This window comes from Podarcis gaigeae (assembly GCF_964106915.1).
Source record: "Podarcis gaigeae genome assembly, chromosome: 18".
Classification (NCBI taxonomy): Eukaryota; Metazoa; Chordata; class Lepidosauria; order Squamata; family Lacertidae; genus Podarcis; species Podarcis gaigeae.
In genome coordinates, this window is record NC_139696.1 from 6,724,953 (window position 1) to 6,739,281 (window position 14,329).

Genomic DNA, 14,329 nt, shown 5'->3' on the forward strand with positions numbered 1-14,329 from the left:
CGCCGGCTCCCTCGGCCAATAAAGCGAGATGAGCGCCGCAACCCCAGAGTCGGCCACGACTGGACCTAATGGTCAGGGGTCCCTTTATCTTTATACAAATATTAAGGGCCTGATCCATTCCTAAGGGAGGACTGTTTAAAACTACCAAGTACTGTCGACTGGTTCCTGGGGATTTGACTCGAGAGTCAGTGAAAAGATGAGGCCAGCCGCAAACAAACTCCATCTCTGCAATTAAAACAGTGCTCAATTTATGGTGGGGGCGTGGGAGAGAATGAATCAACTTTGTTATGAATCAGATCCAAGACCAAAATAGCTGGTGACTTCATTTGTTGCGGGTCTATTTTAATTTTTTTCAGCGGCTGTAGGGTGCGGTATATATGTCACGCATGCATGTATATTTATATACATATATTCATTATGAATTGGAACACCTCTTTGAGGTAAAGGTAAAGGGACCCCTGACCATTAGGTCCAGTCGTGGCTGACTCTGGGGTTTCTGCTCTCATCTCGCTTTACTGGCCGAGGGAGCCGGCGTACAGCTTCCGGGTCATGTGGCCAGCAGCACTAAGCCGCTTCTGGAGAACCAGAGCAGTGCACGGAAATGCCGTTTACCTTCCCGCCGGAATGGTACCTATTTATCTACTTGCACTTTGACGTGCTTTTGAGCTGCTAGGTTGGCAGGAGCAGGGACCGAGCTACGGGAGCTCACCCCGTCATTGCGGGGATTCGAACCACCGACCTTCTGATCGGCAAGTCCTAGGCTCTGTGGTTTAACCCACAGCGCCACCCGCTTCCCTCTCTTTAGGGTACCATAGCCAAATCAAGGAACAGGTTTCTCCTATGTTCGGAGACAACTGAATGCTCTTTCGAATCAATATGGCAGGCTGAATTTTTCTCAAATACTGCACTGATTTTTATTTCTGTTGTCTTAGAAATCAGAATTACCAAGCGATGGGTACAAGGCTACCAATTTCTTTGGCCACTGCACAAACGTGACAAAGCTTCTAATTGCAACTGTGCAGTGTTAGAAAGTCAGGTATATAAGCTAGGCGCCAAATGGTTCCTTAAACCAAGGTTAAGGTAAAGGTAAAGGGACCCCTGACCATTAGGTCCAGTCGTGACTGACTCTGGGGTTGCAGTTCTCATCTCGCTTTACTGGCCGAAGGAGCCGGTGTACAGCTTCCGGGTCATGTGGCCAGCATGACTAAGCTGCTTCTGGCGAACCAGAGCAGCGCACGGAAACGCCATTGCCCTTCCCGCCGGAGCGCTACCTATTTATCTGCTTGCACTTTGACATGCTTTTGAACTGCTAGGTTGGCAGGAGCAGGGACCGAGCAACGGGGGCTCACCCCATTGCGGGGATTCGAACCGCCAACCTTCCGATCGGCAAGTCCTAGGCTCTGTGGCTTAACCCACAGTGCCACCCGCGTCCCAAGGTTACAGTCACCAAAATGGAACGCCCAGAGTTGACATTTTGGGGCAAGGCGGTTCTGAAGTCTTTATTTTTCAAGCAACGGACTGACTGTGATTATCAATTAAACATCTGGCTAGCTGACAAAACTTGAGCTAGGTTAAGAACTCTGAGAACTTAAGGAAGATTCAGGGGCAGGCCACACACATAGATTGGGCCATTCCAGCCTCTTTTTTCTTAATGGTGACTCGGACCATTCATAACGTAGGAATATTCTTCATAACTGTGAGCGAGGCGGGAGGGGGGAGTAAGTGAAGACAAGCGACAAGAGTTAGCTATACAGTGGTACCTCGGGTTACATAGACTTCAGGTTACAGACCCTTCAGGTTACAGACTCTGCTGACCCAGAAATAGTACCTCGGGTTAAGAACTTTGCTTCAGGATGAGAACAGAAATTGTGCTCTGGCGGCGCGGTGGCAGCGGGAGGCCCCATTAGCTAAAGTGGCGTTTCAGGTTAAGAACAGTTTCAGGTTAAGAACGGACCTCCGGAACAAATTAAGTACTTAACCCAAGGTACCACTGTAATGTTGTCCACTGCTCTTGCTCAGGCCGCACAGAAAAAGCATTTTGGTTCCTGAAATTTGTTCTGATTGTGCTGATAAAAACAGAACGGATAGAATTCTACAGGATGTGTTGCTAGCTTGTGAAAACTGTCGGGATCCAGTGATTCCCCCTCCAGATTCACCTCCAGATGGTGGAGATGTCAAGACGGTATCTCGCGAGGGTTGGGGATAATTTCTAGGCCCTGGACAGAATAATACATTCCCGATCCTGCGGTAGCTTGAGAGGAGGGCTGCAAACTTGTAAATTGGCATGTTGTAAGAACGCTGCATTTCTCAGCTCAGTTGGGTTTGACAGATGTGTGCTCTGAAAAGGGCTTTTGATTCCTCTCTGCGCAACCAGAGCGGTTCCCTCGAAATGTGCTCTGGTATCATCATCGTCCCCACCCCACCCAGCACTGATAATGCATCCAAGTTTACAATTCTTCTATGGCCAGAAGGGACTGTACTTTGTGGCTGGAGCGAAAGCGGGGAGCCCGATCCTGCCACACCTTAAAAAAAAAAAGGATTTTGAACTATGACAACCCTGCACATTTCAATATAGTTTATATTAATAAGTGTAGGCATGGTGCCAGCACAAGACAAATGGACATTATCCCCACCCACTCCGCCCCACACAAATGCACACAGATGTAGCACACAGGCCCATTCAGTTACTTATAACAATAGCTACCCAGAACCCATGAGCGGGGGCGGGGAATACACATACGTTACAAGGAGGACCTGCAACAAATTGTTGCAGTACATCACCACCCCCTTCACAGCAATACTGTAAGCTGCTAGAGCTCAAGCAATCCAATCTCCACCACCATTTTCTGCAGCCCCCCCCCCCCATCCCCACAATGACACTCCTGGAGCCAGAAGGAACTGGGAGGGCAGAGAATGCTCACTTCTCATTGGACTAGGATGTCCGGTATGGATCTTTACTTTTAATTTGCATTTTTTAAAAAACACACCTCTGCGTAGCTTGCTGAGTTTCTGTAAGTATAGTAAAATGTAAAGGTAAAGGACCCCTGGATGGTTAAGTCCAGGCGACTATGGGGTTGCGGCAATTATCTCGCTTTCAGGCCGAGGGAGCCGGCGTTGGTCCACAGACAGCTTTCCGGGTCATGTGGCCAGCAGGACTAAACCGCTTCTGGAGCAACGGGACACCGTGACGGAAGCCAGAACGCGCAGAAACGCCATTTACCTTCCCGCCGCAGCGGCACCTATTTATCTACTTGCCCTGGCATGCTTTCAACTGCTAGGTTGGCAGGAGCTGGGACGGAGCAACGGGAGCTCACCTCCGTCGCAGGGATTCGAACCGCCGACCTTCCGATCGGCAAGCCCAAGAGGCTCAGTGCGTTAGACTGCAGCGCCACCCACATGCCTTGCAAGTACAGTGGTACCTTGGGTTACATATGCTTCAGGTTACAGATGCTTCAGGTAAGAGACTTCGCTAACCCAGAAATATTACCTTGGGTTAAGAACTTTGCTTCAGGATGAGAACAGAAATCGTGCAGCGGCCGCGCAGCAGGCCCCATTAGTTAAAGTGGTGCTTCAGGTTAAGAACAGTTTCAGGTTAAGAACGGACCTCCGGAACGAATTAAGTACTTAACCCGAGGTACCACTGTACAGGAACCTCTCCCACCACTATACTAATTATGCATATTATTCAAATTAGAAACCCTAGCTTTCTAACAGAATGTATCAAGAAGCTGCTGGGCTTGCTGACTGGGGCTGATTAAGGAGTTGGCTATCCAACAAAACCTTCAGCCCCCGAATGTTGCTGGACTCTAATTCCCTTGTGTGTATATTTACATATTTTTACAGACTTCCATGGTTTGCTTGGTTTTGGGTTCTTCAACAGGAGGATTTTTAGGAGCACACGACTCTGTCCGTTCTTATACCTCAATGTTGCCTGGTGTCTCTCCAGGAATTCAGACCAGGAGTCTTTTCCAGCCGTCCCTAGAGAGGCTCTGCCACTGACTTACAGTCCCATCCCAAATCCACCACAGATACAGGAATACACACACACACACACACAAACTCCAGAAGTTTGCAAATTAAAAAGAACTCCCACAACACTGTATTATTATTATTATTTTAAAAAACAGCCCATAATTCATTAATTTAGGCAACCTAGGTACAACTGTACAGTTTAAAAGAATGAAAATACAGTGGTACCTCACAAGACGAATGCCTCGCAAGACGAAAAACGTGCAAGACGAAAGGGTTTTTCGTTGAGTTGCTTTGCAAGACGATTTTCCCTATGGGCTTGCTTCGCAAGACGAAAACGTCTTGCAAGTTTGTTTCCTTTTTCTTAAAACCGTTAATCCTATGGGAATCCGCGCTCCGCAAGACGAAAAAATAGCAAGACGAAACAACTCGCGGAACGAATTAATTTCGTCTTGCGAGGCACCACTGTAAGTGAAACAAAGCAATAATGCCCCCGCTTCCCACAGACACATTTAAAAGTAGAACAAGGTTTTCCAAGCTTGGGTCTCCAGCTGTTTTTGGACTACAATTCACACTACCCCTGACCACTGGTCCTGCTAGCTAGGGATGATGGGAGTTGTAGTTCCCAAAACAGCTGCGGACCCAAGTTGCAGGGAAACCCTGCTGTAGAATATTAATCAGCCAAAGGCCTGGTTGAAGAGGACCGTTTTCACCTGGTGCCTAAAATATACAATGAGGGTGCCAGTTGAACCTCCCCGGGGAGAGCATTCCACAAAATGGGGAGCCACCGCAGACGAGGCCCTGTTCTCGTGTTGCCACCTTCCAGACCACATGTGGAGGAGACACACAAAGAAGGGCCTCAGATGACGAATGCAGAGTCTGGGTTGGTTTATATGGGGAGGGGAGGTACTTCAGGCAAATACAGGCATTGCTCGGCAATATTGTGTGTTCTGTTCCAGATAACCACAATAAACCGAACAAAGCGAGTCGCACCATTTTTTGGGTTTCTCACGGCATATAAAAGTTACGCTTACTCTATATTGCAAGCTATTAAGCCAGGGGCACCTGGCTGCAGGGGCAGGAGGGGGGAAAATCCAGCTCCAGCCTGCTCCACTCCTGTGGTCAGAAGAGGGGTGGTGGCAGCAACAGGTGTGTGTGTGTGTGTGTGTTCCTTCACCTGGAATCTACCAGGCTGCCAGCAGCTGCCCCCCACGCCCTTGCAAGGAGAAATATCTGCGAAGCGCAACCTGTTTCTAGTCGCCTACAGGTGATGGTTCTTCGCCACGGCAGCCAAACAAAGCTGTTACAAAGAGGGACTCTGAGCAATCTACCCAACTTAACCCCAAACCGGCACCACACAAGAACATAATAAGGACACATCGAGTGGGCACCTAGATATGGCATAGGGCAGCCCCACAAGCAAGACCTGGGCACAACAGCACTCTGCCCACCTTTGATTCCAAGCAACTGGTATTCCACCTCACGAAGCCATGAATCACAAAACCCTTTTCTGCCATGAAGCAACAAGCCAACCAGACATGTTGCCTTTGGGCTCAGGCTTTTTGGCATTTTGTTCAAATGCGCTTTCCGGCCAATGCTGGTTCAGTGTTGCTGACCCAACAGTGGAAGTCCTAGACTTAGGCAGTTGCCGCCCCACTCCATTTCCAACCACTAAGAGGGCCCCGCACCAGTGTAGCTGCTATGGTGATGCAATGCTTGCTCACGACAACCAGAGCCGACACACCTTCCTCAGTCCACCTGTCCTGTTCCAGAGAAGACCTGTGAATCAGCGTTGCACTGTTCCAAGCGGCCTCAGAACTCAGTACCCAACCGTTTTCAACCAGCAATAATAATAATAACCATCATAATGGGGGGGGGGAGGGAGGCTGACATTAAAAGGGAAGATGGATCAAGAATTAGCCTGGAGATTGTCACACAGGAAGAACAAGGATATACCGTATTTTTTGCTCTATAAGACTCACTTTTCCCCTCCTAAAAAGTAAGGGGAAAGGTGTGTGCGTCTTATGGAGCGAATGCAGGCTGCGCAGCTATCCCAGAAGCCAGAACAGCAAGAGGGATTGCTGCTTTCACTGCGCAGCGATCCCTCTTGCTGTTCTGGCTTCTGAGATTCAGAATATTTTTTTTCTTGTTTTCCTCCTCCAAAAACTAGGTGCATCTTGTGGTCTGGTGCGTCTTATAGAGCGAAAAATACGGTAGTTTGAGTGCCTCACTTGTAGCTCTATAAATCATTTAACGTGCCAACACGAAGTTATTAACACCGCAGTTGTTGTAGAAGGCATTATTATTTTGACCGGAATGCAATTGACATTAATAAGATTCTGGAATGCAGAAATAAAGCAATAAATAAAGAATAAATAAAGAAGTGTGCATGCACACGAAAGCTCATACCAAGAACTAACTTAGTTGGTCTTTAAGGTGCTACTGGAAGGAATTTTTTTGTTTTGACTATGGCAGACCAACACGGCTACCTATCTGTAACTGCATCCATTCTAGCACACTGGGGGAGGCACCTAAATTATAGAATTCGGTATTTGAATGGTTGGTATTAGTAATTGTATTATAATTTGGTATTGTTATGATGAGGCTGTTATTGGGTTGTAATTGAAGATTAATTTTAAAAGTTATGTTAGAAGAAATTAGACCAGAGGCAGTCTCATCTATACCTCGGCTGTGCAACCCCTCCCCACTCTTTTTTTCCAAACAGATAAGACAGACATGTTCTCTTCTCACCTGGCTGGCTTTGTAGAACTGCTTCTTTAACCCGGCCACAGACATGGTGCCTTCTTGTAGTTACTGAAAAACTAGGCTCACAGCGGAGGGGAAAACGAACGAGAGGAAAGAGGGGAGCAGGCAGACACCCCCGGGGGCTATATGATTTGTGTCAAAAAGAGGCACAGAGGTTGGTGGAATTGTGGGGGGGGGGCAGACCCCAGCTCCTGAAATAAAGAGGCCACTGGTTAAGTTAGCAGGCGGAGGCGAAGAGAAGACTAAGCCCGTCCCAAGAGGGAGAGAGGGTGCCAGAAAAAAGGGGGGCACAGATTTGTGCCTTTGTGCCTGACACAAAGAGAGAGACACCCCCCAAAATGACACAGAAAAAGACAAAAGTGTCAGATGAAAGGAGCTCCCCCTAACTAAAAATGGAAATGGAAAAGGCAAGAGACGCTTCCGAGAGACAAATGAGTGTAAGGAGACAGAAAGGAAGGGAGACAGGCAGAGACAGTTGACACAGCTGCTCCTGGGCAGTTTGGGAGATTCAAGAGGCTAGTCCTCAGTGAGGCAAAGGAAGGGAGGAAAAGTAGTCCCTGAGGAAGAGGGAGAGAAAGGGAGGAGAGGCCAGGCTTGGCTGAAGGGGAATGTTATTTCTCTTTTTGGTTTCTGTTGTTTTGAAAAAGAAGGCTTCAAGAGAGGGAGGTGAGAGGAATGAGACAGAAAGGAGGACAAGGACTGACAGGTTCAGACGGCGGACGGACACACAAAGTAATCCCCGCGCCCACCCGCGAAAGGCGGAGAGGAGGCCGAGAGGAGAAACAGGCGGGGAAGAGGACCGGGGAGGACACGGGGAAGGGGGAAAACATCCAGGCTCGGGCTGAGCTCGCTCTCTGGCTCCCCTCGGCGCTTCACTTCCGCCGCCACCCCTAACGCGCATGCGCGCAGGCAGGCGGAGGGATACGCGCTCCGTCGCCGGAAATAAAGGTGTGGAAAAGAGGAGGAGGAGAGTGAGATCCGCACTCCACGCTTCCAACCATAGACGCGGGCGGGATAGAGCGCCGGGAACGAAAGCGCGTCGCGCCGCGGCCACGCCCATCCCGCGCTTCAAAGAGCGGAGCCAGAGCGCCCCCTGTCTTCCTTTGAAGGAAGCTTCTGATCGAGAAGTATTACAGTAGTAGCCGGCCGCCGCCTCCCGCGCCTGGTCGTTCTGAACTACAACTCCCATCATCCCTTGCGAGAAGGTGCACGAGTTAGATGCGGGTTATATTTATTTGCGGGTGGACGGCGCCATAATAATAAAAATATTTTATTATTATTAGTATTTTATTATATTTTATTATTATTAGTATTTTATTATTTCATTATTAATAAGAATATTTACTATAGTATTATTAATAGGAATATTTTAATATATTATTATTATAAATTAAATGATAATAATAATAATAATAATAATAATAATAATAATAATAATAACAACAACAACAACAACAATTTATATCCCGCCCTCCCCAGCCAAAGCCCGCTCAGAGCTGCGAACAACAATAAAACTAGCACAATTTACAAATCACAGTCAGTTAATTGAAATACATTCTAAAATCAGTTCGGAATCAAATTATTATTATTAGCAGTAGCAGTAATAACAGTTGTTATTTTAAAAACCATAGAAAAACAGAATAAAAATGCATTACATGGTTTAAAATAATTATCAAAATCCAGGCATTCCGAGAGATGTGAGCCTCCCTTGTTGTTGAATTATTGTTTTACTTGTTCTTATTTTCTCTTTAAGCCGCCTTGAGCCCATGTCAGGGAAAACGGCGGGATAAAACAATTATTAATAATTAATATTAATAATAATTAATATTAAAAATAATTGTATAATAATTAATGGTGATAATTATGGGGGTATAGATATAATAATAATAATAATAATAATAATAATAATAATAATAATAGCTGTTACTACTATTACTACTGCAGCTTTTGCACTAGACCACAGAGTTGAGCCTCTAATTTAGCGCCTCTCATTTTATCTTTATGGGCGGGCGAATGAACCACGGGCGCATGCGTCAAGCTCCCCGTCAGTTATCGCGAGAACTAGTCATGTTTTTTTCCCACGCTACCTCTACGCGAGGGTGTCCATGAGAGAAGACGTTGGGCCGGGTGAGCGGGGAGGCGTGGCTAAGCGGAGCGATCCGGGCACGCGCGTCCGCGACCTTTCCCGTTCCTTTTCTCGCGAGAGTTCGCTTACATTACTCCGCGAGCCTAATGAAGGCGGGGGGGGGGGCGGGGGGGAAGAAAAGAGAAAGGAAACCCAAGTCACGTGGGGGCGCGGCGTCCCGCCCAATCAGGGCGCCGGAGCGCCAAGTCCTCCCGAGATCCCGCCAAATACGAGCGGGCGCGAGGGAAGCGGGAGCCGGACGGGGTGCCGGAGGGGACAAAAAGCCGCCGTCGCGGGTAACGGACGGCTTTGTGTGGTGGGTTGTTTTTTTTTTTTTTTTTACCCCTGTGAGGTATTATTTAAGAGGGGGCAAGCGCGGGAGCGTGCCTCGGGGACGCGCGCGCCACCCCCCCTCCCGGTTCTCGTGAGGGGGAGCCCGGCTCGGCCTCTCTCCCGCGCGCGAGAGAGGCCTTTCCCTCCTCCTCTTCTTCCCTCAGCGCCTCAGTCCTGAGGGAAAACTTTGTAGCAGGTGAGAGAAAGAAGATACGAAGTATCGCCCCGCGACCCTTCGTGGGGGGGGGGGGTGGGGGAAGGAGGGGAAACTGAGGCAGGTCGGGGAAGGAGGGTAGTAGGTTTGTGGGGGGGGGGGGGAGATAATGTCTTGAGGGGAAACTGAAGCGGGAAAAGGGGTGGTTCCTGAGGGGGAACTGAGGCATGTCGTGGCTGCTGAGGTGGATATATTGGAGGGGGGGAAATAATTGTCGTCCTGGGGGGGGGGGAAGGAGTGGAGAGGGTGGCCCTGCAGAGCGAGAGGGAGGGAATGTCTTATGGGGGTTGGTCTGGATGACCCCTGGGGTTCCCTTCCAACTCTATACACAGTTCTACGATAATTGTGGGGGGGGGGGGAGATACTGTCTTGAGGGGAAACTGAAGCGGGAAAAGGGGTAGGGGGGTTGTGTGTGTGTCACGCTGCGAGTATTAAGGTGCTGGGGGTGGGGTCCTGAGGGGGAACTGAGGCATGTCGTGGCTGCTGAGGTGGATATATTGGGGGGGGGGGAATAATTGTCGTCCTGGGGGGGGGAGGAGTGGAGAGGGTGGCCCTGCAGAGCGAGAGGGAGGGAATGTCTTATGGGGGTTGGGCTGGATGACCCCTGGGGTTCCCTTCCAACTCTATACACAGTTCTACGATAATTGTGGGGGGGGGGGAGATACTGTCTTGAGGGGAAACTGAAGCGGGAAAAGGGGTAGGGGGGTTGTGTGTGTGTCACGCTGCGAGTATTAAGGTGCTGGGGGTGGGGTCCTGAGGGGGAACTGAGGCATGTCGTGGCTGCTGAGGTGGATATATTGGGGGGGGGGGAATAATTGTCGTCCTGGGGGGGGGAGGAGTGGAGAGGGTGGCCCTGCAGAGCGAGAGGGAGGGAATGTCTTATGGGGGTTGGGCTGGATGACCCCTGGGGTTCCCTTCCAACTCTATACACAGTTCTACGATAATTGTGGGGGGGGGGGAGATACTGTCTTGAGGGGAAACTGAAGCGGGAAAAGGGGTAGGGGGGTTGTGTGTGTGTCACGCTGCGAGTATTAAGGTGCTGGGGGTGGGGTGGGGCTGGGGGGTTCCTGAGGGGGAACTGAGGCATGCTGTGGCTGCTGAGGTGGATATCTTGGAGGGGGGCGGAAAATAATTGTCGTCCTGGGGGGGGGGTAGGGTGGCTCTGCAGAGCGGGAGGGAGGGGATGTCTTATGGGCTCCTGGGGGTTGGGCTGGATGACCCCTGGGATTCCCTTTCAACTATACACACAACTCTACATAATTGGGGAAAACTTTTTTTATGGGGGGGGGGAGCGAAGCAGAGCTATGCTTATGTCTGAGGTGTCCAAGCAGAGGTTGGATGGGGTCATCTGCCAGGGAGACTCCTGCATTGCGGGGGGGTTGGACTGAATGACCCCTGGGGTTCCCTTCCAACTCTACACACAATTCTATGATAATTGGGGAAAACTTTTCTTTTGATGGGGGGAGAAGCGAAGTACAGAGGTACCTCGGGTTACATATGCTTCAGGTGACATATGCTTCAGGTTACAGACTCCGCTAACCCAGAAATAGTACCTCGGGTTAAGAACTTTGCTTCAGGATGAGAACAGAAATCGTGCGGCAGCAGCGGGAGGCCCCATTAGCTAAAGTGGTGCTTCAGGTTAAGAACAGTTTCTGGTTAAGGACGGACCTCCAGAACGAATTAAGTACGTAACCCGAGGTACCACTGTAGAGATATGTTTATGTCGGAAGATTCCAAGCAGAGGTTGGATGGGGTCACCTGTCAGGGATGCTTTGGCTGAGACTCCTGCATGAAGGGGGTTGGGCTGGATGACCCCTGGGGTTCCCTTCCAACTCTATTCAGTGGTACCTCAGGTTACATACACGTCAGGTTACAGACTCCGCTAACCCAGAAATATTACCTCGGGTTAAGAACTTTGCTTCAGGATGAGAACAGAAATCGCATGGCGGCAGCAGGAGGCCCCATTAGCTAAAGTGGTGCTTCAGGTTAAGAACAGTTTCTGGTTAAGTACGGACCTTCGGAACGAATTAAGTACTTAACCTGAGGTACCACTGTACAATTCTATGATAATTGGGAAAAACTTTTTTTTTATGGGAGGGGAGAAGCGAAGCAGAGATATGTTTATGTCTGAGCTTTCGAAGCAGAGGTTGGATGGGGTCATCTGCCCGGGGTGCTTTGGCTGGGAGTCCTGCATGCAGGGGGTTGGAATGGATGACCTCTGGGGGTACCCTTCCAACTTTATGCGATGCTACGATAACTGCACACCCATGTTCTCTAGCCACTGGCTCTGCAGGGATTCAGAGGGGAAACTTGAGGCGCTGCAGCAAGGAGGGAGGGACAGGGAAATCCCTTATGGGTGGGCTGCAAGGGGGTTGGGCTGAATGACCCCTAGGGGTTCCCTTCCAATTCTATACAATTCTACAATAATTGCACACCCATGTTCTCTAACCACTGGCTGCAGGCTTTCAGAGGAGGAACTGAGGTGCTGCAGTAGAGAGGGAGGGAGGGGGGATATCTTATGGGCTGCTGGGGAGGGAAACTGAGGCAGGGCAAAGGGAGCTGTTGGGGGGGGAGAACCGTGGCAGAAATGAGTTGGTGTGGGTGTCAGAGTCCCTATGAGTGGAAACACTTGGGGGGGGTGGAGAAGGGAGGCAGGGATATGTTTATGTTGCAGGTTTTCAAGCAGAGATTGGACAGAGCCCTCTGTCAGGGATGCTTTAGCTGAGATTTTTGCACTGCAAGGGGGGCTGGACTGGATGACCCCTGGGGTCCCTTCCAACTATACAGTTCTATGGCTCTGGAAATGGAGCTTTTGGAGGGGGATCCCAAGGGTGGGAAATGGAGAACATATTGCCGCCTGAGAGAAACCGAGGCAGGGAGGAAATTGAGGCAGGTTGGGGGGGGGGTTAAGGAAGGAGAGCCTGGTTCCAGCAAGTGTTGGATGGGCCACGCAGGGTGACTCCCAGAGCTTGAATTATGAAGGAAGGGGAGTCCCTTGATGAAAACGCCCTGCTATACTCATCTTGAATCATGACATCTATAGGGGGGTGCAGCTATCACAAGGCATAAGGTGGACCTCTATCATTTGAGCGTTCCTTCTGTTGTTCCAATGTTGTTGCTGAGGAAGCGGGGTTAATGTTTGGTGGTGACCATGCACGAATATGCACCATATATGTTAATGTAAAGCGCCCATTTGTTGGTATATTGTTCTAGCACCGCAAGCCATTACGCAACACAGTCTTAAAACTGGCATGTGGGCTGCGTTTTTTGTTAACTTGGCAATGGGGTGCAAGTAAACATCCGGCCAAAATATCAAGAAGGGCATGTTGGCATCTAGTTGACTGCTATAGGAATGAGGGTGATGGATTGGAAAGACACTCTGTTTGGACTATAAAGTGAATTCAGTGATGTGCAGGCTTAAAGGTAAAGGGACATGCTTGGAGAACCGACGCTGTCAAAAATACAGTGGTACCTTGGGTTACATACGCTTCAGGTTACAGACTCCGCTAACCCAGAAATAGTGTTTCAGGTTAATAACTTTGCTTCAGGATGAGAGCAGAAATCGTGCTCCGGCGGCACAGCAGCAGCAGGAGGCCCCATTAGCTAAAGTAGTGCTTCAGGTTAAGAACAGTTTCAGGTTAAGAACGGACCTCCGGAACGAATTAAGTACTTAACCCGAGGTACCACTGTATTGAAAAGGTTAATGTTGGCATTGGGTGCCTTTGTCCCTCCAGAGGTTGCTGAATCACACCTCTCATAATCTGAGGCTGTGTTTTCTGCGTCTGATGGAAGGTGTGGTTCGGCCGTGTCCGTGACTGGGGGCAAAGGTTCCCCACATGTGGGTGTTAGTAGAGGGGGTAGAATACTGATGGAGTAGGACTCGTGGTTTGAGGAGTGATTGGGTCTGCGTGGGATCCAAGGAAGGAGGCAGGGAGGGAACGCAGGGAACAACTGGTAACTTGCAATGAGAGTTTGTTGTGGGAAAGGGGTACTGGTCACCCCTGGGGAATCAGTGGAGTACAGTGGCAATGGGGAGCTTCTGGCCCATCAGCCTAATTAGACCCGCCAAGCCTCTCCAGTTCTGTGGGAAGTTAAATAGAAGTGACGAACGTAATCCTATTAATATCAGTGGGTCTGCTCTGAATTGCATGTAATGGGATGCAACCCTAGATGCCTAATAATTTGGGAAGCTTTCAGTTCATGTGCATGTTTGATGTTTCCAATGTAATGTTGAATTATTCGTTGCAGCACTACATTTTTCAGTATTTTAAGACTATTGTGTTTATAGACTGTTTTCGTAAACCTTTTCCATAGACACATTCATCAAATGCAGTTTATAATTGATTGTTTTCCATTGACAGCTATGGAGTGTCAAGATAAATCAGCGGTTCCAGCCCGGAAACTGATACAAGGTAACCTGTTTCATGCAAAAACAAAAAACCCTGACTCATTTTCAGCCCAGGCTATTCTTTCTGCATGGCACAGACTTGCTAAACTCTTTTCCTTCAGACTTGTTAGATTTCTCTATAATTTAGTGTGATACTATACATAAACCTTTGAACTCAGAATGCTACATTTCCAGGAATGCAATATTGATTTAATTTGAGGGAAAGCAATGGTGTTTAGCTACAATCTTTGCAAAGCAGAAGTTATTCAGTGCCCTGTCATACATATATTTGGAGTATGATTCTACTTGTTGTATTTGTGAATGGTTACGATTTTTGCAAGAGGAAATATTTTTCTGTCATCTCAGGACCATCTTGATATGTCGCCACCTTTTTTTTCCTGTTTAAAAGATGAGAGTTGCATTTTTATTCAGTTTTTGGCTGCATGTTTTATCCCATCCATGAGCTCAGGGTGGGGTATATGGCTGCATTTGCTCTTATCCACACAGCAACTTTATGGGTTGGGTTAGGCTGAAA

At 48.8% G+C, this 14,329-nt stretch overlaps 2 protein-coding genes across 4 annotated transcripts in view; one reads left to right on the top strand and one right to left on the bottom strand.

Moving 5' to 3' along the window:
• Window positions 1-7,689, bottom strand: part of SH3GL1 (SH3 domain containing GRB2 like 1, endophilin A2) — a 63,229-nt gene extending 55,540 nt beyond the window's left edge. Inside the window, exon 1 of one of the 2 annotated variants that reach the window (XM_083720647.1) lies at window positions 6,721-7,689. In XM_083720647.1, the coding sequence (XP_083576773.1) occupies window positions 6,721-6,765 (45 nt within the window). In that variant the 5' untranslated portion in view covers window positions 6,766-7,689. The remainder of the gene's footprint in view (window positions 1-6,720) is intronic. The other variant, XM_083720646.1, reaches the window with a different exon arrangement.
• A 1,319-nt stretch (window positions 7,690-9,008) lies between these two features.
• Window positions 9,009-14,329, top strand: part of CHAF1A (chromatin assembly factor 1 subunit A) — a 31,702-nt gene continuing 26,381 nt past the window's right edge. The window contains exons 1-2 of one of the 2 annotated variants that reach the window (XM_083720285.1): window positions 9,009-9,156; window positions 13,769-13,819. In XM_083720285.1, coding sequence (XP_083576411.1) covers window positions 13,771-13,819 — 49 coding nt within the window. In that variant the 5' untranslated portion in view covers window positions 9,009-9,156; window positions 13,769-13,770. Of the gene's footprint in view, window positions 9,390-13,768; window positions 13,820-14,329 lie in introns of both variants that reach the window. The other variant, XM_083720284.1, reaches the window with a different exon arrangement.